The sequence below is a fragment of the Pezoporus flaviventris genome, unplaced genomic scaffold (genome assembly GCF_033815535.1).
Source record: "Pezoporus flaviventris isolate CSIRO_AGI_PZ_B2104156 unplaced genomic scaffold, CSIRO_AGI_Pfla_v1 ptg000007l, whole genome shotgun sequence".
NCBI lineage: Eukaryota > Metazoa > Chordata > Aves > Psittaciformes > Psittacidae > Pezoporus > Pezoporus flaviventris.
Window position 1 is genome coordinate 17,989,590 of NW_026892555.1, and position 26,494 is coordinate 18,016,083.

General features: G+C 36.4%; 1 protein-coding gene across 1 annotated transcript in view; it reads left to right on the plus strand.

The window, feature by feature from the left end:
- Nucleotides 1-26,494, plus strand: part of ANGPT1 (angiopoietin 1) — a 156,014-nt gene that overhangs the window by 53,570 nt on the left and 75,950 nt on the right. Inside the window, exons 2-3 of the mRNA XM_061447874.1 lie at nt 16,800-16,955; nt 19,241-19,362. Coding sequence (XP_061303858.1) covers nt 16,800-16,955; nt 19,241-19,362 — 278 coding nt within the window. The remainder of the gene's footprint in view (nt 1-16,799; nt 16,956-19,240; nt 19,363-26,494) is intronic.

Here is a 26,494-nt window from a genome sequence, read left to right on the forward strand (position 1 = left end):
ATGGAGTTTTGATGGTAATACTTAAATTTAAGCATTTTATAAATCTGTGATGGATTTGGCATGGAATCATCCAACCCGAGAACCCTCAGGCCAAGCAGTTTTTTGCAATTAGGTTAAACACTATCTTCAGAAGCTGCCTAATTCATACCTGAAATCTTCAAGACACCATGAAATACAGTGGCATTCTTTCTATAACTTAACTGCATAATTGCTGGGAGAAGAAGCCACATTGTATGTTTATTCGAAGTTTCTTGAAAAAATCTTAAACAGTCTTGGGAAAAGAGATAAGTCCTTAGGACACCTGACCTCTGTATCATGAGGTTGCCACATCATAATCCTACCATTTAGCATTATGAACCTTGTGGTCTTCATGGCATAATGGTCCTGCTTCAGCAGGGCGAATAGTGAACACATTTGAGCCACCCTAGACTGTATTTCTACATATTAAACTCTTGCTTGGTAGGCCTGTAACCCCTCGGACTGAGGAGGGAATAAAACTGTTAACTACTTACTCATGTGATGTTTTAAAGAAAATCAAACCCAGATAATTCAGTTTGCTGTATCTAAGCATCTGATGGATAATCCAGGAGGAAGTTTCAAACACAGTATTTTCAGTCTAATCCCAGTGAGACATACCTGCCAGTTGGCTTGAGTGAACTTCTGCTCACTTTGTTTGAGATGATGAGTCAGATTCTTAAGAGCTTAATGACCCACTTTCAATCTATGAGGAATTCAGGTATATAACTATGCTCCAGAGCTCTCCTAATAAATCTAAACTTTAACACTTTAAAGATTCTTCTCATAAATTATTATTCTTAAAAATATTACTATGATTTTTTTTCTTTTATATAAGAGGCATACTGAATAACTTTTGTACTAGAGGAGTATCTTTTATGAACAAGACAGTGAACCTTCTCTAACTTGACTAAAAGAAGTGATAGAAAGGCAAGGTGCATGTTCTATAGTCATCACTATATATACATTTTAATTTGGCACTGTGAAATCTCCGTGCATTTGGCAGTATTTGGCTGAACAGTAATTTCTATTTTGTTGCTTTAAGTTTGCTACTTTAATAGTAGTTTAGGATTGTAAGAATCATCTTTAAAACCATTAATCTTATAACTGCATCTGCCATGGCCTATTGAGATGTATTAGCAAAAGGGCAGTATTAATGCTGAATTGTTCTCATGCCCAGGGTAAATAGCAAAACACAACAGTTAATCTGTACCCTCATCTCTGAAACCTAAAAGAATACCCTAGTAAAAGAGGTGAATTGAGTAAGTTAGTCCTGGCAAATTTATCAGAGTCACTCACACTCTTTCCTTTTTGAGAAAAAAAAGACAGAACAAGATTCTACCCTTTAGAAATACAGCAAAACAGAGTTTGTACCCCCTATTCCATGTCCCTCATGGCATTAAGGTATACAACAAACTAGGTATGAGACATCTTAAAATCACAAATTCCTTAAAGTCAGCAATACTTTTCTGTTTTCCCAGAGTTTAGAAGTGATGAATTATGCCAAATAACACAGAATGTAATTATTTTTAGCTCTGATTCAACAGGAGATTTTCAGACAGATTAGTGGTCACCAAAGAAGTATTTGCATCTGTTGTTTATGTTATGACATCTCAGATCAAAGTAAGTCTTTAAACTTTAACTTTCCTGTTTCCAAATGAATAATGAAACTGGAGAAAAGCTGAAGATGGGAGGAGAAAACAGCTCAGGAGTATTAAACACATTGAGGACAACTCTGAAATGGAGAGGTCATGTAGGATGAAGCCCAGGGGTTGGATCTGTCAAACTTCTGAACGCTGTGCTCCTCGTCCCCTAGATTATGCACATATGTGTGTGTGCCTGTGAATCATCTAAGTGATCATGTAAATACTCCATGTTTAAAATGAGGTCTGTGTTGGCCTCAGGACTTGCTGAATATCTAGCCCTTGGCAGTACTGTGTCCAGCGTGCTAAGTTTTGTGTACCATGGTGAAAGTTCTGCGTACCCATGGTGATACAACATTTCCGTGGCTCAAGCTAACAAAGTTAGTACTGGATTGCAGTGACAGAAAGAAGTCCAGTAAAAACCCAGCAATAGAAGCTCAGCCAAAATAAAGCTTCTTTCTAAACTGATGATAAGATTTTTCAAGTAAACACAACATTTTAAGGAGCTGATTTTAAGCAAGTTGAGGGTCTCTTTGAAGAGATAAATTATGTGGATTACCACAGTCAAAAAAAATCTATTAACTACCTTGTAAACAGGGAGATCACCAATAGAAAATAAAATCCACAGCAAAACCTCTGCTTGAGCCGTTGTCTTTAATGAGATCATGATTAGACTATTTATGCAGTTAACTAAGAAGGAAAAAAAAGAAAGAAGCCTCTGATTTAAATGCATGACTCAGAAAATTATTACTGGTCTGGGGAACCCATCACAAACAGTTCACTTGTAAAATACAGCTCAGGTCAATAACAGTCAAAGGCATTTTCATTTACTAGATTTCAGAGGGCTTTAAGAAAATAATTTGCTGGCTTCAGTTCAGTCTATATTCCACAATCCCATATTAAGATCTTCATTGGACAAAGCTGTATAATAAAAGCTCACAATTAGCCATGTACAAACGGACCAGTACATACATATACACAATAATACTGGCCTATATATGCAAGCAAAGGTTGGAACTGAGAGGTACTGCTTCTTATTAAAAGAACAGCCACCACAAATATTGTCAATCTGTGTCTTTGTAAGTTGCCTGGATATGGCAAGTGTTGGGCTGAAGTGTAGACTGACAATGCCATCTTAATTTTATTTATGACCTTTCTTGGACACAGTTAAGTGAGTAGGAATTGAACAGAAAGAAAATGTCAGTAACTATGAAAATGGCCAGAAAGACCTTTCTCTCAGCACTCATTTACATATCACTGTTAGTATTACTTGGAAAGAGTGTAAATAAGGTAAAAAAGGGTTATATATAAGGTCGAATTTAAGTTGGCTTTGTCTTATAAAAATATTTCAAGTCACTGTGTGGATTTAAATTTTTACAGAATGTTCTGTTCCCTCAACTGAACATCACATTTGATTTGTCTGGATAAAAATATTTGGATTATTTATTTATGTTGGAAAAACTGTATGAATTTGAATTTAATTGAATGAGCTAATTAGATTGTCCTTCAATGGTGTCAAAGTTTCACGGAATTTGAGAAGCAAATGCAGTTTTAAACAAAATTAGGGGGACAGTTGAACTAACTAATTTAACCCAATTTTGAAAGTTAACGGGTATAGCAAAGTATAGCTGTCACATTTTTTCAGCAATTCTGATGTTCTGTTACATGTTCTTTTCTTTTTAATGAGATAAACTATTTCTAGTGGAAAGACTGGCCTGCACTTTGTATTCCAATGTATTTCTCTCACACAGTTTTCTATGCAGAAGCCATACCATTTTGTTTTTAAATAACATGTAACTGTTTAAAATAAACGTCATTCATCCATGTAAGAGACAATAAACTAGTGGGTTTTTTTTATGTTTATATCTTATTTTATATAAAATTACTCTGGAAAGATATTTATATCAATTAAATGTCACACTATTTATTATTAAGCAATCATTTTGATGATGTACCAAAGGGTAGCTATTCACAGTATCCTCGGAAGTACAGATTGAATAAAACTATTTGGTCATCTATTTTCTTCCTTGACATTTCAGGATCCTTTCCTAAAATATATTTCTCCAACTGTTTGGTCCACCAGAGTTATTTATATGTATGTTTCAATTTTAGCACTCATTTCACTTTTCTCAATGAAAGCTTTAAAGTTCATGAGAGAGTAGAATAGGCTTTAAGTATAAAAGAAATCAAATGAAATATACCAATATGATTAACATTTCAGGACTTGGAAAGCCAGTTTATATTAAAAAACCTTCTTACCACTCTGGCTTTACAAAAGCATGTGTTAAAAGTTGGGGATTATGAAGATCCGTTGCAGTAAAGGATTCGAGCATTCTTACTGCTGGTTCAGCTGCTCTACAGTGCAGCCTGTGCCAAGACCCTCTGCTTTTCCAAAACATCACACCAAAACACTGAGCTGCTCTTCACATTTGTGACTTGTAGCTTCATTCTTTTAAATGTCACTAATTGTTTGAAGCATCTTGGGAATACAATGCAAATGGGGCTGGCATCATATTTGAATCATACGTAGAAGAGTTCCATTCCCATTTGTGAGGATATTTGTTTACTAACCGATATAAAACACTGGAGTAAGAAACAAATGGTAGGAAACCTTTCTTCTATCAATACTTATGTGGTATATAATAAGAGCTTTGTTATTTTGGTAGAGCTTACCTTCATAAAAGCAGTGTTTACCCTATATTTACTAAAGGAATTTACAGCTGCCTCATGAAGGAAAATTACTGGAACAGCCCATGTTTTAGTTTATTATTTCACAAGTATATCAAAGACTCCTTGTCAGACAAGCTAAAAGCCTTGTGTAAAGTTCACAGAAGACAGGAAGCCTTAAGATCAAACTTCACTTGTCTTTTTAGATGCTCATTGTATTTCAATGTGCTTTAGAGTTGTGACTATTAACCACGGACTCACACTCTCATTTTAGTAGCAGATGAGTTATCAGTGTCAGCTTCCTTTTTACCTGACAAATTCACTGAATCATATGTTGAACACAATCTTTTCTGGCAGGCAGGAACAGAAGCTACTTCTTACATATTACAGGATCAACTGTCACACGCATGAGTACACTGTCACCACCAGGAAAGTGGGGAATAGACTAAACCTTTGTATTGAGCCGTCTCAAGAATATTTAGCTCCAAACACCAGTGATCCAGGGTCCATAACTCTTCTGCCTAACAAAAATAGAAGCAGGATTATGAATGTGTTACATTCAATTAGGGCTGGGTGAATCCTTGGTCTGTGCTATGTTTCTGGGAGCTGGGACAAGGGAAAAAAGCTAGACTACTTTTCTGTAATTTTTTGTAACGAGCAAAAAGGAATCTGAAAGCAAGCTGGTTCGTCTGCATGTTAGTGAAAAGCTCTGCAGCCATCCCAGGTAAAATGGAACCCTGGAGAAACCGAGACTAACACAGAGCATGAAGAAAAGGAGGGAGAATCACATTTCCTACACACTCAGCTGTCAGTTTGGATAAGGAACTTTAAAATAAAGCAGAGTTGTGTGGTACGTTTGAGATACATTATCTAGTTTTCTTTGGCAAGTAGAAGTCTACCTGGAGAAGTCGTTCAGATCAGCCAAGCTATTGCAGTGTTCCAGCGGAGCTTGTAGTCTCACGTGTCATGGAGTTTGTGAGTGATGAAGATGAAGACGTTTTCATGCCATGACCTTCTCCCATATGGCAGCAGGGGAGCGCAGGTCTGCTTGGAATGACACCTCCTTTGGGGTGCTGTGAAAGCAGAGCTATTGCTGCTGCCCAGCTGTGAAAGGTCTGCTACTGGAACTGCGAGAGGCAAAAAGATAAGCTTCAAACAAACCCCCAACACCCCAACCTTTCAGGAAGTTCAGTTCTCAACTGGAACTCTTCAGATTTTGCCCATTTTACATAATCCTTCCTGTATTCTTCCTTTTAAAGAAAACGCCTTTGTGATGGCCTTGCAGTCCACTTGCAAAGAAAGGAATGAAGTCCTGTTTTCTGGCTCCTTTGTCATCACACTGACACTGCCACTACTTCCACTGTTATCACACAGAAATCCATTGAACACTCTACACATTGTGCAGAAATATACATCTCACCTTCCCTTTTCCTGCTGGGAGTTTGTGGTAGCATAGTAATTTTTTTCAAGAGGAACAGAAGCAGTTGTGTTTCAGCTTTCTTTTCATGCCTAGAAGTTAGCAGTTTAGTCTAAATGTAATAATGGTTAATAATCCCTATGTGCACACTTGCACGGATGTCAGCAGCATACTTTTCACAAGAAAATAATCTTGAACAGCATGTTAATAAGTTTACAGTAAAATTACAAACTCCAATATTTGGTTTCAGAGCAGATTAGAATTGCAGACAGCCAATTGATAATAGAATAGTAGCACTCCTGTTGGGAATATCATCTGGGATGATATTTTTACCTGTCCTGGAGCTGAAAGTCAAAAGAACAGTGAAATCTCAGGGGTGAAATCCTGGTCAAATTGAGATTAACTGCAAAACCTCCATCAACTTTAATATGTCAGGATTCAGATGTATTTTGCAGTAACCAATAGTTTCCTTGGGGCCTCTGGGAGGAATAGATATGAGTATGATTAGAGTCACAGTCACAGCATTCTTTCAGTGCCTGAAAAGCTTTTTCATCTGTTTTCAGTACTGAAGAAATTGCCATGCTATAATGTTCTGCCTGCAATGTTATTGCCAGCTAATGGGCAGAAGGTATAACTATTAACATGATTTCGACCTACATCTCAGTGAAACAGCTGCCAGACTTTTTTAAGGACTGATGAAAATCTGTTCTCTGCTATTATAATACAGAGTATTATAGATATGAGCATTATTGATGTCAATTCTTCTTTTGACTGAATAGCTGTAGTCATGAGGAATACCATCCTAATTCCTATATGTTCTGCAAATGTGGTCAAACTAATGACCTGAAAGTCCACATTTAAGGACAGCAGCTCCAAAGTCAGTACAAAAGATATTTTTCCTTACGCCTGAGGGAGAAGAACAGTACCACATGGCTATCATCCTGAAAATGAGATTGAATTAAAATCCTGAGTTTGAATACTTGAAAGTTTAGGAATATCTGCATTTGATTTCAAGCCCTGGTCATCTCTGAGTCTGAAGAGTTACAGCATGTTTTAAAAGCCTGGGATATTTTCCTTTTAGCCCTGTTATACTGATATGTTGGTTTATTCAGTGTATGTTTGATTATATTGTAAATGCTCCTGAGTTATTACAAACCCACTCTTCTGAATATGGTTTTACTTGGCAAGTAAACATTAATTTTATTGTTATAAGTGACCTACTTGGAGTTTACTGTAAAATTAAGAGTATTATGGAAAGAAGATTGAGAAAGCAAAACCAATGATAAATGCTAAGAATTCACATAATATCTGAGTGAAGGAGGGACTTGAATTAAGTGATATGTCTCATCTTTTCTCTGTGTTTTCACTACATTAATCATGCCAGAATAACTGTCACTCTATATTTGTGAACTGTGAAGCTCTGTAGGGGCAAGGGCCAGTACAAATTCCTGGATTACAAATCGGAAATGACTGTGATTGTTATCACTTCACGCACCGGGACACTGTGTGGAAATTTGCAAACAAAAGTAGCAACTTAATCAGTGAGAGAGTGAGTCTGACAGCCACCCTACCACCTCGCCTGGAATGTAGGAGCAGCCACAGTTGCCAGTATGCCTGGGACCACTGGGAAGATATTCCTAGTTAGATAGTCCAAAGGATACATCAAAGACATCTGAACAGTTTCTTACTATTTAAAAATAATTAAACCCATTCCATTTCATCCTTAGTGTAATTCTTTGAATCTGTATTGAGCATGCATGAATCTTAAACCGTTCATTTCTAATTGGTTTTAACTTGGATATTGAGCATAGCATTTGTGAACACGTTTGGTGGCTTCTGTTTTCCCTAGAAAAATCAGGTACATTTTCAAATTGTGGCAAAAAAACCTGCTCATCTCTTTGTCTAGGAACCCATTTCTAATATATGCCACTCTTCCTCAGTCTATCATTTGTTACATCTGTTGTTCTCCATGTGTGCTTATGCATGCACATAATAGTTTTTCGTATGTTAATTTATTTGTCCTGCCTTTGTTAGCAACTGTGACAGGAACTGCATCAGAATTAGTAACAGTGAGTTAGCAGATATGAAATTTAGGGCTGAAAGCTTCCCCACTTTATCTCATGATTTCATGACTTACAAAGGAATGCCTTGCATTATCATTGACTTCCAGGAAGAGCTGCAAGTATGATAAACTGAAGTAGGAGGGAATATTCTTGCCAGGTCCTGGAAAACAAAAACAAAACAACCAAAAAAGAGAGCAGGGGGAAAATGCTGCTTCTAAAGCAAGGCTTTAGGAGGGAGACTTTTCCATAATTATTTTCCATTTGTCTCCTCTTTTTAATGACTTAAGTGCAGGAATATCTCCAAAAGCTTTAAATTTTCAAATTTTCCCCACATTTAAACGTTTGGAACAGTTTTTATTCTTCAGAATTAGAGAAAAAGAAGAGATTTTTCAGCCCAATTTCCTTGTTGTTACTACTGAATATAGAACAGCCTAATTGTACTCCACATCACTGCAAGTCCAGTTTGATTATTCCTTTAGCAGCTAACTGGGAAATGATAATACTTTTTCCCAGTATACGAGCTCTTTAGAGAAACCTTCAGTTTTACATTTCTCACTCAGAGGCTGCGGCATTCAAGAAGTAGGAGCAATGAACTGATCCTCATAATTGTAACCTGAATCTTGCTCTGGCAACTGGGGATGAAGGAGATTGTGTTAGCAAATGTTTACTTAAAGGAAACCTGTGATTGTGCCCTTTCAAAATCTCCAGAGGAATGTAATGAAAAGAGGGACTAAAACTGTCTTTATATGCTTTGGCTGCTCTCATATTTCCTATGAAAAAGGTCTTATCTTTCTATACAATTACCAAAAGCCATAAAAGGAAACGTACCTTAAATTATGCCGTTTCAGGTAAACCAAGACATTTTTATCTTATTAAGTTTCCTAGCCTGTTCTGTAAGCTAATTTGAGTACCTGATATTTCACTATATATTTTACTGATCCTCAGATCTTTCCACTGCTCTTACTAAAATGGGTTTTTTACAATGTATTCAGTGGAATAAACTCATCCTTATTTTATATATACATACATGCATATGTATGTATACATGTATGTATATATGTATATGTGTATAATATACATACATGTATATGCATATGTAAATATATGTACATGTATACTGAATATGTGACAGTTTCAATCTGAAATTTTTATGCGTTTATATTATAATATTGTGAAATTGACACCACTTTTATTTATGTATTTTAATTCACTGTTTGACATGTATTAAAACAATCAGATCCATCAGCACAGGAAGAAAACAAATTTTCTAGGACTGCACATATTTTGGCAGGACTAACTCACCTATATGTAGAGTTACACATTCTAATGCTGAGAATTATAGGTATATCTGCAGGCACTTATAGATTAATGGGTTTATATGTAGAATTTCATGAATGGAAAGAAAAGGTGTTAGACTTTGTACTAGTAGTTAACTTTTTTTATAGTTCTGTGGGAAACTGAAGTTGTTAGTTTACTGCTACAGATACTTCTGGAAATTTCATTTATTTGTGCCTTAAAATTATAAAATGATTCTAGCAGAGGTGTATCAATGTCATTTTTTAATGTCTGTAGTAAAACTAAGGTAAATATTGTCACGTATCCAAAACATCTATCATTAAATTGCTTGTATCCAAATTATTGTAATGAAGGTTAAGAACCATAAATATAACCAAACTTTTTAGGACACGAATGTTGCTGTCTTCCTACATTATAACCCATAATTTCAGGGAGTTATTATATATACACTCTTTTAAATCTATGCATATAAACACTGCGTGAGAGAATATATAAACCCTTGTCTAGTTATTAATTGCTGGTAGACTGAATTAGTTCAACAGATTTCAGGCCTCTACCTCCCTGGGTTGTGTGGGGAAATGGATTTTACAGCACTTAGGGGCTTCGCTCTATTAAGTACCAGTGGGCAAGAACCTCAGTCTTCAATATAAACTGGAGTCATGGTGTTGAAGCTAAATGCTGAATGCAAGACAAAGTAGAATTAGATAATACTTGCCATTATTAGGCAAGGGAAAGGAGAAGAAAAGAACAGGGCTCCTGATTTAAATGTTATCATTCTTTGTAGTGTAGATAGGATTCTTTTAAAAATTTTTTGCTAAGTAAGACATGCTGAGGTGATGGATCATGCCTGCTTACAAACACCTTGGCTCTTCAGGTACTGTAGCTTTTCAAAGGCTTCACTTACAGTCAGAAGTTGGTAGCAGTGAGCTTTGCCCTTGAGCAGACCATGAAGCACTCTGTCACTACAGTCATATTCTGTTTCTATTTTTTCCTGTGTTTTGAGGTACAGTTATCTGTGTAATCATGGCCACAAGGATCAATGGCTCCACACCTCATCTGGTCTTGGACAAGGCAAAACCCTACCTACCATGGTTCAGTTCTTACCAGCACCTGTGAAACACTGCAGGCATCAAAGACAGGGAGTACACAATACATTTCTGGTTAGGAAGCTTGCATTATTTCCTGTAACCTAGCAAAATATATGAGATTACTTTCAGCTTTCCTCACCACTAGGTTATTTATGATAGAAGCACACACATGGAGGATGTGAACACATAGTGCAGATATCATAAGTTCCACTGACTGTTTTAAGACTGGTGGGATGCAGGGAGTGAAAGTTTTGTGTATCCTTCTGGGTTGAAGGTAAAAATAAGTAGTTGCCTCGAACAGTGGGGAAATTGTTTGATGGCCCAGGGGATTCCCTTGCATTCCTGTAGCCTCACATATACTGAAATTGCAGTACTTTCAGTGCATCTAAACTTCCCATTTATGCACTACAAAAAGATTGCAGGTTAAGACTGAAGGCTATTGACAGTCACCATCATAATGTAATGCCCTGGGTCTTCAGCTAACTTTGAGACTTTGTGTCAAGTGCTGATGAAAGGCAAAAAGGTAATCTTCAAAGAAGTTGCAACATACACAGGAGAAATAGGCAAATGATAAAAAGGATTTCTGATTTCTTCATCAGAGGGAACCTAAGATAGAGAACAAAAGGCAGAGCTCATGGCAGTGAATAAAGAGATTCCCTTTCTGTGATATTTATATAAGGCACTACAGAAAGAAGAAACTTGTGCAAACATTAGAAGGTAATGCAAGTGAGTTAATTTCACAGGCTTTCTTGGAAGGAGGTTTTCATGCACCAAATGCCAGCAATGCACTTACATGTCACAGTGATGAGTGTAAGGAACCAAGCAGAATTAAAAATGGATTAAGAAATACAATGTTATAACATTTCACTACCTCTTATAAGACAAAAAGTTATATATAGATTCCAAATTATGTTGCAGATTCCCAAGTTCACTGAAAGTTTAGCTATAAGCTGGCAGTGCAATATAGCAACCGCAACTATTTATGCAGTTTGAGATCAGATCACATTTTTCAAGAACCATACGTAGTATAGTAGAGATATTTCAGTGAAACTAATATTAAGTCATATGTCCATTCTCTAGGCATGAGCCTTAAGATGCCTAAATATTCTTCTACACAGAAGTTGTTCCAGAATTAGTCATTCTGAAAAGTACTCCTCACCAAAAGAGTACTCCTCTCTTTGCCAGAGAAAATCAATTAGATACACACTTTAACATAAATTATATATTTTTTAAATCCCCGTGGATGTTAATTTGTTTAGGGTAAGATCACAGATGTTGCTTTTTCTACAATTATGCCTTTCTCTTCAGTGTTTATTTGTGATTGTTCAGGTTTGCAGTCAACTATATAATCAAATGAATTTAGTTTGCAGAATTAAGTAGTTTGGACAGTTAGATCAAGAAAGAAAAATACATCTCATGCTGTACTAAAATTCGTAAAGGTTAACATGAGGCTGGCTAATTCTTTGAACCAGAAATACCACTAATCAGTAGAAAATAAGAACATATTTTTATGATTTACTTGTTATGAGTATCTTCCTTATGGGATTATTTAATCACATCCGATGTGATTTTCAATTATTGACTTTATCAAGCCTTAAGGTTAAATACCAGAGAAATCTAATATTCATACTTTTGTAATAACAGCAATTATTTACGTCTGAAATAAAAAAAAAAAATCATTTATACAATTTTTTGAGGTTTAGCCTAGAAGTGGGTAAGCTTTTAGAGTGATACGAAACTTTGAAAACAAATTGGAAAGATTTATTGAAGATACCATAGTAGAAATCAGGCCAGTACAGTCAATATTTGGCCTAAACCAATGCAATGCCTTTGATAAGTCAGATACTTTGTGAAGAACTCAATCTTCTGGCTTCCAAAAATTACCCATATATTGAATGTTATGCTATTGGGTAAACCTAATGGGAGGTCTTCTGATATCTTGAAACAAAGAACTCTGCTCCCCATATCTTGCCTTGACTAGTATAGCAAGGACTATTTCTATGCACATTACAGTCCTTAATAAAATACTTTTATTTCCAGTTTACCAAGATTCCAGTGGGATGTCATACAATGTATTCTTCCACCATCGTTATCTATTATTTCCTATTACATTTTATGTATTTTACTGTATAATATAACATGGTACAGAGATGCCAAGCCACCACTCACACAAGCTCGAATGTCTACAAATTGATTCTCCAAGACTGTAGTTTCTTAAGCACCTAACAAACAGAAGCAACTTGACTGCAACAAATTGCTGTCATTTTATAATTGCAGAGCTGGTTCACACAATAATTTCTCAGATGTTTCTGCAGACTGCATCCCTACTGAGTCATATTTGTAGGTTCAGAAACATCTTCAGTGACTTTTCTTGTTTTGCTGATTTGTCTGTACAGAATAGTTCTTTTTATTTATTTCATTATGTGTGCTTTGTTTGGTTTGTTTGCCTTTTTTTAATTGTTAATTATTATTAATATCTGACTTCCCAAGGCATTTTGTCAGTGTGGGGAAGTATGACCCCCCCTCAGACTGAAAAGAAGAGAAATAATTGAACTTCCATTGTTTTTATGTGGGATAGTATTATTAGTACCTCTTCAGGTATACAAAGCAAGACAGACAAGACAAACAAGTTCTTACAGAATATCACTTCTGCATTGTCTTTCCATTACTCCAAATGATGTGCAGTATATGATATGAGAGGGAGAGCACTCTACTATTGCTTTAACTTGCACTGTATGAAAACCTCATGTCATCTGGATATCATAGCAGTCCTTAACATGTAATTACATGGGACTAACATTGCTTGATGAAAGAAAACGAAAAAGCTCTTATTTTATTTATAAGCCATCTGCCACAGACCATTATCATTTACTTAGACCCTAAGTTACAGTTTCCATTTTAATAGCTCTGTTAGTGTTTGGGTGGTTTCTATGAAGATTATTCAATAAACATTGTCCAGAAAAAGCTAGATACTTTTAATGCATAATCATCTGGAATGTTTATTAAACAATAACTCTGAAGCTTCTGACATTTTTATTTGTGAGAATGTTACAATGTTATTATGCATCCCACCGGTAAGCCTGCATTACTGAAAACTCCTGTGCAATGTAAGAGATCTTACTGAAAGCAGATGCAGCCAAATTAATAAAAAAGGGCATCGATGCATTATAGAAAGCCATGTAGTTGGAGGGGTGGAATTGGGGAAAAAGCATGCAGAAAAGAATTTTGTTTAATTTTTGAAACAAGTATCTGAAATAAGAAGAAAGAGAAATGTATGGATTTGAAAATCCAAATGCAAAATGTAGATTCACTGTAAAGAGTATTTCATCATGTATTATACGTTTAGTGTTTAAAGCAGAGTCTCTGGACAAATTGAATTAACTTAATTATAGGATGAAAGGGATCTAAAAGGTGACTTCAACCCCTAAAGGTTCTTGAATTTATTTCATGAATAGGTTTCTGCGTGTCACATTTTCTGTGGGGCTACCCTGCAAAGATACTTTTATCACCTGTTAAATGTTATTCCTCTTAACTAATCACAAAGAAAGCTCAGCCTAAGGTTCAGTACACTTAATACAATGTCTTCAAAGAAGAGAAGGTTTCAGATAGAACTCACTGCTTGGCCATAATGAACCTGGTAAATGCTGGTTTCCTGCAATAAAAATAATAGATGAAGTCTTGGCTTATTGAAGTCAATAGGGATTTTGTCATTGATTTTAGTAGGGCCAGTATTGCAACCAATAAATCTCCTGAGCAAACTGAAAGTGGGTGAAGGGAAGAAGGGGAATGGATGTAACAGAGCCTGTACAGTTTACCAGTCCTTGTTCTACCTTCCTTGGCCTGAATAAATAGCTCCTGATACTCCTGAGATGTGCTCACAGAAACTATTGTGGCAGTGTACTGAACACCAAATATTTACAAAAGCATTTGATGAGTAATTCTGAAACGGGAAAATCAGCTTTGTTGTTACAATGAATCAGTCTCAGATTCAATCAGAGGTTGTTTTAGGGGTGAGTAACCAAGGGCAATTGCCCAAGAATGGATACTATGAGCGTGTGTTAGCCTGCAATAGTTAAAAGTACAAGTTGTCCAATATGCCTCAATCTGCACCTGAGTTCTTGCTAGTCAAAACCTGCTGTAGCTCCACACAGCCACAATTAGATTTTTCAAACACAATCCTTTATGTAATGTGAGTAAAACAACAGGGGGGAAAAACAGTAAGAAATGTAATTTTTTTTTCTTTTTATATATTCCTATCTGTGCTTGTTTTTATTGATGTGTGGAAATATCTGATTTCTGATGCATAAGAAGTGTAGCTACCATATTTTTTCATGGGTTTTCCCAGATATCCTGTACACACATGTGCCATGTAACCCATGTTAAACAAAGAAGTTTCAGAAAGCTGCGGACTAACAAATCAAGCACTGTACAACCACATCACAGACATGCTATGTTCCTATCTGGAAACAAAAGACATTGGACGGGAGAAATGTGTGTGTTGGTACCCCATCATGGGCACTACTATGTCTTAAGAGTCCTGTGTTTTGTTAGCAGATAAAAGATGTGGGAGAAATTTGAACTTCATGTTCAGATGTTCCAGTATCTGGACCAGAATATGGAGAATATGGACCATCCAATGTGTGGGGCTTTCATAGAGATTATTTGTAACCAAGAGATAGTTTGAGGGAAAAAAAAAAAAAAAGAAACTGTTTAGAAAACAAGAAGCAAAGGGTTGATAAAAATGCATTATTGAATGTGAAAGAGATATATAAGCAAAATACTTCTGAACATAAAAGGATGGTGTAGAAATGTAGATCTGTAAAATCTCCCTTGAACTAGCATAATATTTATAACACTTATCTCACAGTAATAAACTAAAACAGAGCAGTGAGCTTAGACTGGGGGTGGAAAAAGGTGACATCCATTGAAGAAGTTGTTTTGCAATGCAGTTTTCCTTGGCTGCTAAATCTCATTTTAATACTTATCAGAGTATTCAAGGTAAATTTTCCCTACCACTTAAAACACTGCAAGTTTTCTGCACAGAGTGGTTGCTTGGCAATTCAAGCAAACGTTTTTGTTGTCTGAAACTGTAAGAAATCCACTTTGGTTTTACCAACATGAGTATTAAGTGCTTCTCCAAACTGATGTAAAAAAACAAACAAACAGAACACTAACAACTGTTTATGCAGAAAATATTTTACACTTTGGCAGTGTTCTTTCTCTGTCAAAGTATTTATAAAACTAGTAGGAGGTGCACATAAATAATTAAATTTTGATAAATCATGTGTGAGCTCAGCTGATGTGGCTCATCAGAACATCTAACTGTAGTTACCCCTAAGCACAAGTATGCTTATAGATAAGATGAAAGCAGACTGTCTTATTAATCATACTGTATATTTGACTCCTGCACCTTTCTTCAGCCTTTAGATGAACTCCATGTGGTTCATACTATATAGTTGTGCAGCTTACCTTTCACAATGAAATATGCTTACTGCTGCAGAAGCAGGTCCAATGTGATTGACATGATTAGGTAAAACAGTGGTTGCTTAAGTCTGGAACTGGCTAACCATAAAAAAAAAAGATAAGTCACAGAAAGAAACTGAGGACCAAATCTTCACTGGTTGTCCTTCACTGGCTGGACTCCAACTGATTGCTGTGGAAGGTATTGAAAAAAACTGCTCTGGGCCACCTTTCTTATGTTAATACTTTATGGAGCACACCAAGCAAGATTCCAAAACACTGCTTGTATAAGTAGCAAACAATCTCATTATATTGTAGACTATTCCTGAGTTTCCGGTGTGCTGTTGCTGGGCAAGGACCTAGGTAGCTAGAAGTGGAACGACCCTGCCTATGTTAACTAAAACAAATGGAAACAAAAAGTACCCCTCTCTCTAGAGTGCCCAATTTATTAAGAGAGTCCTAATTCAGATTCTGTTCAACAGGTTGCAAATGAAAACCAAACAGTATCAAGAGAACAAAAGCAAAAGGAACAAAATAGCTTTCTATGTTTTTTTGGTCAAGAACTTCCTTCTTTTATTGCCACTGACAGTGTCTTCATTCCTTTACAATTTGTTGATCACAACTAAACTAAGCTGTGCTCATTGCTGAGTTTGTGAAACTCTTTGTGGGGATCTAACCCAGTAAAAAGTCATATTGATGAAACTGTGAGATAGGAAGAATCCAGGAGAGGTAGGTTAGGATGTGGCAGGATCTCTTCCAGGAAGGACTCAAATGTAAGTTATGATATACAAGTAGTTCCTGACATTTCCCTGTGGTGTGCTTTGCTCTTTTAGGGGTTCACTTGGAACTGTCATTACGTGTCTACCACAGATGTTCACTGCAACCTTAACACAAGTAGAGGAAGGCAAGGCCTGCTCCAGCTCATACCAGCAGGCTGTGATACTTGGAAAAACACTGTGACTCTGTGACTGGAAAGGGCTACACAGATAGTCAGGACCCTACCCCCATAATCACAGGGTCAGCTGAGACTTGGGCTCCCTCTGAAAAGGTTGAAATTTCCCCTTTTGGCAAGAATGCCAGCTATACACCCTGTCACCAGAATGCCTAAATAGGAAAAAATACCACAGCTACAACCCTTTCTCTTTTTCAGCTTGAGAACTACATTGTGGAAAACATGAAATCGGAGATGGTGCAGCTGCAGCAGAATGCTGTGCAGAACCACACGGCCACCATGCTTGAGATAGGGACCAGCCTCCTCAGCCAGACAGCAGAGCAGACAAGAAAACTCACGGATGTTGAAACCCAGGTATGTTCCCAGAGTGGTTTTCTAAAAGCTGTTAATTGCAGAGAGCTTTTATCATCCTCTTCCTATTCTAATGCATCACCACCCATATGTTTCAACACATGCCTCCAAGAAACATACACACTTTGCTTCTTGGTACCAACAGCAGTGATGACTGACCCTTGTTATGTGTCTGCCTTCTGATATCATTTAGCTAGTGTATTTAGCTCTGTGCACATAAAACAGGCAGGACTGTCCAGGAAACTAAATCATCATTTGTCTTCAAATAAACAGCCCGGCTACCAACTGTGAATGATACAAGTGTCAAGCTAAATAAAGAGTTTCAGGCTAAAACAGAGCCTTTGATCTCCATTGTTGTTTGCCTCTTTACTATTACAAGAAAGTTTTTTTATTTTCTGCAAGATGTTTCCAGCTATTTGAAAAGTAGAAAGAAGTTCTTTACTGTGAGGGTGGTGAGGCACTGGAATGGGCTGGACAGGGAGGTTGTGAATTCTCCGTCCCTGGCAGTGTTCAAGGCCAGGCTGGACAGAGCCTTGGGTGACATTGTTTAATGTGAGATGTCCCTGCCCATGACAGGGGGGTTGTAACTAGATGATCTTTAGGTCTGTTCCAACCCTAACTATTCTATGATTCTATTATATATATATATATATATATATATATATGTTTTCCTTATTTTTGCTGCAATACTTACTCTGACTGTCAGCTCAGTGATGGCATTTCCCACCTCCCCTCTTTCAGCAGTATGAGAAAGTCCCTGTAGTCACAGGCTCTACCGTCAATCAGAAAAGAGTGGTGGAGGTGGCTCAAGAAAATGAAAAGAGACTGCTCTTGGTAGTGTTGGAGGTAGCCAGCTGCATGGCAGTGAGGTGTAGGGTACAAGAAGGAGAAAAGCGGGCCAGGATCTCATGCATGTAATGAGGACTCACAGCAGAGTAAGGGGACTCCGAAAGATTGAAGATACAGCCTACATGTCCTTAAATTTCCCTGACCCCTCTTAATCCCTGTCCCATCCAAAATCCCATGGATTCCCTTTAGGCTTTCTTCTCTACCTGAAGCTTTACTGCGGTTTTGTAGGCTACTCCACAGAGGTATCCCCTTTTGAAATCTGTTGGTGGTTTCCTGTCTTCTTGCTAGCCTCTGTAATACACTTTCAATTTCTGCCATGCCCTTCTGAAACTGTGGTGCTGCCTCCTGTCATTAACAGATGTATCCATCTTGAAAAAAAATAACAGCTTTGCACAATGTCCAATTTTTTCAACCTCTGCACCCTTAAACAAAACCAGCCAAAGTTGCTTTGTGAACTTGTGCAATTTCCAACAAAACAGGGCACTGGGCTGAGTTTGAGAGCCATTCTCTTTGCTTTATGTTCTGTAACAAGTTCTTATCAGGCATGCATGAGAAAATACTACCATATAATCCTATGATGATATTGATACATATCCAAGAAAGGTCTGATAGGTTCCATTAAAGAGGCAGCATTTTAAGTTCCAGAAGTGATTGCGTCTCAGTTGTTGTCTGCACACATTCCTAAAAAAACTGTTAACACCCTCTGCTTCAGCCTCTATTTAATGAATGACAAATGCCAATAAAATCAGCTAACATTAACATTGCTGCTTTCATTCTTGAAAGCATTCTGTTATTTCTGCTTTTGAACTATTTTTTGTTAGAATCTATTCTCTTCTAGTTAAAAGGCCTCTTTCAGTCTGATGTACTTAGTAAAATGGGCTGTTGATACAGACCACCACTAAAGTGAAAGACGATTGCATAAGGCAATGTTTTAGGATCACAGCCCGCATCTTAAAAATCTGTGTAAGAGTGCAAGTTGTGATAACATAAGCAGACACCAGACTTCTGCCAACACGGCAAAAGAGAGAACTCAGGGGAAAGCTAAAATAGGAGCTCTCTTTACAAAATAGCGGATGCAACACTTTGGCTGAGGTCCAAGTACTCTTGCACCCTTCTGTTTGAAGCATGCTTTGTAGGAATTCATGTTTGAGGCATGCCTCATGTTCTTTCCATTGAAATGAAGTTTGTTTGGCAATCACCTTTCCTTTTTCTGCCGGTCTAGTATTATTCTACAGTAAACAGGGTGCCAGAATATCAGCTGGTACATATCAGTGTAGCTTGGGTGAGTTCATTTGCACCAGTTGAGCAGCTGAGGTTATAAAAGGATTTAGAAACAATTTTTGATGAATCATCAAATCAGAATGAAATTGTTGCATTATGTTGCTATAGAAACAGAACCAGGACAATATAAACACTAATGTTTTTAATTTATCCTTAAGGTGCTAAATCAAACATCCAGACTTGAAATTCAGCTACTAGAAAATTCACTGTCAACATACAAGCTAGAAAAACAGCTGCTACAACAAACACATGAAATCCTGAAAATTCATGAGAAAAACAGGTAAAAATGAGTAGTTGGTGTCTTCCATTTTTCTCTGTTCATCACAAAGTTGTCTGTGTGTACTTTGTTCTAAGAGACTGATGAAAAGAAAGATGCAAATATGGTAAGTGGAAAGTATAGGTAATATTTACAAAATGGCTAAAAGTGCTAGGGTGTGAACTTTCACTGTGTTAGCTCATGTATGCTAAGTGTAAGTTGATTTTTACTACTTTTCCTGTGAACTGTAAGTTTACAACTCAGTTTGCTTCTTCACAACTTAGTCACATGGGCACAGTTCCTCCCACTGAAAAGCATAAAGATAACTTGTAGGAGCATTTTCAGGTAGAAAAATATTAATAATAAATTATTATATTATCAACTACCTAAAAGTTCATCTTTCTAATTTTAATTGATACAAGGAAGGATCTTTCTCTGTGGACTTATTTGTATATAACATACTTGGAGCCATGCTTCATTTAAAGAATAAAGAATAAGTGAATGGTAAATGTTTGGGGTTTATGTTGAAATTGAAGAAAAAAACTGTTTAGCAGAGCATAACTGCTTAAGCAGTGAAGTGAGAGTCAAGAAGAATTTCCAGTGTTGACTCTTTGTCTGCTTCAGAAAAGTATGTCTCCTGCAGAGAGAGCACCTCACTTAGAGGTGCTTCTGTAACACAGGACTCAGTACCTTCTGGATTTAGCAATCCAGCATCTCAGTGTGATGTATTGACCTTGTCTGGCTGCCAGTTCCCCACCCAGCTACTCTCTTGCTCCCCTTCATCAACAGGACAGAGGGAGAAAATATGATAAAAAACCCTGTGGTCAAAATAAAGACAGGGAGATCACCTACCAGGTAATGCCATGGGAAAAAGAAAAGTCTTTGTTTATTGCCAATTAATAACAGCATAGGATAACTAGAAATAACAAAACCGAAAAGACCTTTCCCCCATACCTCCTCTTCTTCCCAGGCTCAGATTCACTCCTGGCTCTTCTGCCGCCCTGCCTTTGAGCAATGCAATTGCTCAAAGTTGGATGAAGAATGAGGGTTGTGGTCAGTTCACCTGATCCTTCCTCTTGCACTTTCCCTTCTCCATGGGAAAGGGAAAGCATGGTTCTTTCCCATGGACTGCAGTCCTTCATTTCTTCAATGTGGGCTCTTCACAAGCTGAAGCTTCCTTCTGGAATCTCCACCTGCTCCTCTGCGAAGTCATCCATGGGAAGTATCTGCTCCACTATGGTCTCTCCATGGGCTGCAGTGGAACCTCCTTCTCCTTCTCTGACCTTCGTGTCTGCCACATTTTTTCTTTCACTATTGTCCCTCACTTCTCAAAGCTGTCATTTAGTGTTTTTACCCTTTCTTAAATGTGTTTTCTTCAAGGCACAATCATCTTGGCAGACAGGCTCAGCTGTGTTTCATGGTTGGATAGTGATGAAAAATAGAAAATATTGTTAATGTTTTTGCTAGATCTGTCTAGTTGCAAAGTTAGTCAAATAATATACCATTTTTGCTACTGGTTATGAAAACCAATTTGATGTATTTAACAACTGTTTATAACCAGTAATTCCAGCAGATGTCATTCTGGAGAAGTTGGATTACATTGAAAAGTCTTGAACTCCACAAATTTCTCTTGACCAGCTGGAAATATGAACAAATTAGTGCAGAATTAACTTCAGACATCTCAAAATTAAGGAATTCACCTGAAGTGCATATATGGGCTCTTCTGGTACTCCACTAAAAGGGTAGGCATGTGTAAGCGGCAGTTCATTCTGCATATTTTAAAAACCTATTTCAATTTAGGATTAGCCCAAGCATTAGTTAAGTATATAAATACTTGCATTTTTATCTTCTGCAATCTAGTTAGCAACAAAATTTTATTGGGTGCTCAAGAGACTGTCTTGTGTACTTAATAATCTGAAATTATTTATTTATCTTAGCAATGTGTCAGGGTGTAAAACCTTCATGTCAGTAAACAAGTTTTACTTAAGTTGACCTTTGACTTGGCTGATATTATGATGAAATGGTCTATGACATGACAAAATGGTCTGCTTTGTTTTTTCAGAAGAAAAGGAGGGATATGTTAAAAAGCACATTTTATACGCAATTCTTTCTCTCAGAAACAAATTTGTATGTGAATGAATGAAAAAGCACATGGAGTTTCGTCTTGTTCTGAAGCAAGTACCTGGCATGCATTTCCAGGCTTTATAGTCCCTCTTTGAAAATTATAAAATTAAGGAAAGGTCAGTGCTATGATTCCACTAAAATGTGGATAGTCGGCTTCTGTATCATCATCTACTCCTAACAAAGAAATGCTTAGACTCGGCCTTGTAGGTCCTGATCCTGAAATCAATTATATGTGTATCAAGTTCACTATGGGACACGTCTTGGTGACCTCAGCAGATTTCAGGTTTCTGAGCATGCCAATGATTTTAGCTTTAGTTTTAGTTTGACTTAGCTTTGAGCGGTACTTATAGATTACCCATCAGGCTATGTTCAGTAGTTATTTGCAATTTAAATGCCTTTGTCCTTCTCCATATCACTTTCACATCAATAAAAGAGAGAAAACTTTTATCCACATTGCCTGCGTGGACTGTAAGTGTGTTTGGAGGGGGCCTTTCTTTTGCAGTAGGTGCATGCCACAGTGGGAATGAGTGTAGGAAATGTTATCATCACAAAAATAATCACAAGAGATGGTGTAGAGATAATTTCTTTCTTTGTGCTAAAATAAAAACAATTGCTACCAAAAAATGGATTTTGGATAAAAGTAATGCAAAATATTACAGTAATAATAGCTGATCGTTGATGTACCACAGTACATTAAAGAAAATGAACACTGCATATCAACAAGAGACAAACACATGATCTTTAGAGAAAGAGATATATCTATTCTTGGCCTTTCTCTTTACTTCCTGCCTCTGCTGGGAAGAGTGGCCAATTTTTTTTTCTATTTATCCCACTGAAGTGAAAGATATTCCATGGCATAAGTACAGTCACATTTTCCCCAGAATCATGTTTTTATTAAGTGCTTTCATGCCATAAATAACTTAGTTTTGTGGATTCCCACCCACTATAATGTAAATGGTAGTTTCATCCACTCCAGTTTTTTCTCCCACAAGAGCTTTCTAAAAACTATTTTGATTTATTCTTGAAAGATTCCCCGGCTAACGTTCCTTTATCACCCCCTCTTTTTTCCCATAGTGTACCCTCTACATTTAACTTACTGTGTGCCATTTGTTTCAATATACAAGTGTGAGTATCAACTTCTTATTTACTCATATGAAACAAATAAGAAAAAATATAATGGAATTCTGGATCTTCCAGCAATTTATAGTGGAAGTGAAATTTAAATATAAAATTTGACTTAAATTTGCAGGCAATCAAACTACATTAACACATTCAATACAGGAACTGTTGTGTCCTGTGAAAAGTGAAGGCTCAATGATTCTTGAATTTCCACCTGACTGTGTGAAAGATGGAGAAATATGGTACTTATGATCAGTTTCATTTGAAGGTTTCACATGTACTAAAAAAATAAATTCTTTTTTTTTTTTCTTTTTGATTTCAATGGTATTAACACTGGTATCAAAAAAAAATAGGCTTACTGCGCTAAGTGACCAGTTACTGGCCTTGAGGAATATGGCGACACATATTTTTTCAATTCCTTAAACTCATAAGAGAATATCAGACCACCAAAGTAAGAATGAGTGGTCAGCACCTAAAAATATAGGGAAAATTTTACTTATGTAAAAGGAAATACAAAGAAGCTGTCTCAATGAGAAAATAGCATTCTTGAACTCAAAAATAAGCATTTAAATTCTCTACCTTTTTTGTCTTCTATACATAATATGAAAACCACATGTATAAAGCCAAAGAATTTTTTTCTACATTAGTTATTTCTGTTGAATTGCTCAACAAAATAAGTGGTTTAATCTATACTTTTAATAAATCCAGATTTTTTAAGAGATTATATTCATACAAAAGTTGTCCATCTCCAAGATCTGGTCTGTATCCTGTTCTCACGTATCTAAACTGAGGCCTCTGAAAACAAAGATAAAAAAATCCCTTAAACTGCTGTGGTCTGGAATGGATTAGTGAGTACACTATCTACCTTATAAGGCAGATTGTCTAAACCAGACTTTCCTTCCTCCCCAGAGAGCTACCAGAGTGCTTTCTATGAGCTCTACTTCATCACCTTTCAGAAAGACAACAGCTTTCCCTGGAAATCATTCTTTGACTTCTGTATGGGCCTTCTACCCTCTCCAACATTATCAGAAGTCTTTTTCTGAATCAGCTGGACATGGCACAGTTGCACCCAGGCATCCTACTGGTTTATATCCTAACAAACTTAACACATCATTTGTATGGTTGAAAATAGATTCTTAGCCTTGCCAAAATCAGTAGGTTAGACACTGAGATATGGTTAACCTTTAGCAAAACTAAGGTTGTCTTTGCCTTGGGGGTGTGTGTGTGCATGTTTGGTTTTAATTTACCTGTCTTCTAGATAATGACTCCAAAGAGTCATTGTCCAGCAGATAATGCTGGTATTTATCCATGCTAACAACAGCATCTGTTTCTTCACAACTTCATTCTGTTCCCCAGATGACCAATTTTTTTCCCCAAATTGGAGGCTGCAATTCTAAAAAAAATGCACATTCATACCTGTATGTACATGTGTGTATATATACCTACACACATATGTATATATATGATATTTCTAGTCAATGGTGATTTACTTTTATTGTGAGTATTGTAGTGCCCATGACTACTTCATCTGTCTAGGTCAGCAACTATCTTAAAACATTTATGACTTTCAAATATATAGGAAATAAATAGGAATTTCAAAGGTATAGGAAGCATAGAGCAAACTTACTGTAAAAAAGAACCAGTTGTTGGATCATGCCCATAACATTTGACTGGAACCTGTCATGAAAGAATGTTATATAACATATTTAGTCAGCCTTTACATATTGTTGGATTAATTGGTATAGAGGCAGCCTTCTTTTCATTTTCTTTAACATTTTATGGCAGCAACGGTCACTGATGAAAATTAGTAGAAATATTTGCATTTTATCCTTGTCTTTAAAATGTCTCTTTTAAAAAATGGGAAGATATCTTTCCCAGTCACTCAGCAAAGTTATTTCTTCATTGTATTTGTCTATTGGAAATTGTCCACTGTCACAAGCAAAAAAGAGAGAACAGACTGCTCTTTCAACTGTTAAAAAAATATTATAATAAAAGATTTTTTTATGAGGTTTCTAGCACTTTTTTATTTCAAATGAGCTACAATAAATTTGAATGGAACTACAGAGATTAAAAATTCTGGCCACATTGGAATCAAATCTCATAAGAGCAGCTTTTCTCATGCTGTTAAAGGATTTCTTCCTTTTGAACAGGCTAATTCAGAAATCCTGTATTTTTGTGCAGTATTTGTTTTTCTTAATTTAGAGCTTTGACCAAAACTTTCTCACTGATTCCTAGTAAAATACAACGAATGTTTTCTATTTCTCCCAGGGAGTGGTCCTACCCTCAGGACTTACTCCTATCTGTTGTAGATTTATGGATATAGAAAGATCATTGCATAAATGCATATGCATTCCTTTAAATAGCTTTGTTTTTATAACAACACAATTTTAAAATCACAAAGAAAACTGTAAAAGAACCAAGTGCTATGACACTACCAACTTTCCACCACATGTTGACACACCACTCATAAATATTAGGATGTATTATTACTAAAGCTGTAAAAGATCTGCTTGCTGTCTGTCTCTGTAGATGGCATGCCAGGAGGCACTAAAGATTGTTGTCTTCTTGCACCTTTTAATTGGCATGGTCAGTATTGCTACAAGACTGTCATCACCATGGGTTCATTTACTATGGTCTTAGGAAGGCCACGGTGGGAAACAAATAATGAAATGCACTAATTGTGGCTATCAAAGGCTCTTTCTTTTACATGGAAACATTAAGGTATGGAAATCATTTAAATGTGAACATACAAATAGGATGTCGTAGAATTAGGAAAATGACTTGCACTATACTAGGATCCACAAAAAGGTAAAGGGACCTTTTTTGTCTTCACTTAGCATTTAACTGTAAAGCATAATCTGACTTCAAGAAGTATCTGTATCTTCTCTTACATTAGCAAAGCATAACATTTTTGATGAACTGTAAGATGTCAGACTGGGATGTGGTCGTACCTAGCATCCATTTTATCACAAACTGTGTCCAGGGTCTACCTAGTTCTTAATCAAAGTGAATTGATATACAACTTATAGTCTATCAGCAAAGTTAAACGCAAGTCAAAACAGCATTTCAATAACTCCTGTGAAATAAATGTACAGAACTGATAAAATTCACCTAGAACATTTTTTTTAACAATATTTTATGACTACAACTAATTCCATCAGAACATTTTCAGCAGATTCTAACTAAACAATTAGTCTGACCTTCTGCATAAAAAAGGCTCAAAGACTTCCATAGAAATTTTCTCAAAAAATAGATGTGAGTGTAGAGCATAAAGACATTATGTTTAGTGTTAGACTTCAAGCAATGAATAAAAATCAGCTAAAGGTCTGATAAGGTGTTAAAATAATTTGTTGTCTTTGGCTTCAAAATCCACACTTTGTTTCAGACTGAAACTTTCTGTCATTTGATTCCTGTCCACTGACTCTTGATATGCTTCTTACTAATTATTGAGCCTTTAAAAATGAGATATCATGTTTCCCTTTGCATCTGGGACACCACAAAAAGAATGTGTTCCCTTCCCATCTTTTCTTTTTCTCCTTCTTTACCCAGAGCCTGCTGACTTTCACAGAACTAGGTATGTTGGTATTACAAAGTATATTTTCTTCAGTGTCTTTGTAAGTCCCGTATTTATAACGTTTCAGAAGAAAGATTTGCTGCTTGGTTTCTTTTATTTAGAAAAAGAAAGAAAAAAAATATATATTACTCTATGTTGTACAGCAAATCCAAGGCCTGAATTTAATCTTTGCATTGTTATCATTTGTAACAGCTCATGTTAAGGTTCTGTGATATCTAGTAAAAAAAGTACCTCCATATGGATTTGATTACGTTCTTCAGTTAGGTTACATGACCTGAAATTATGCAGGCATTTTGCCACTGATCTGTTATCCAGGAGTAAAAACAAAGGTGGGGGGAG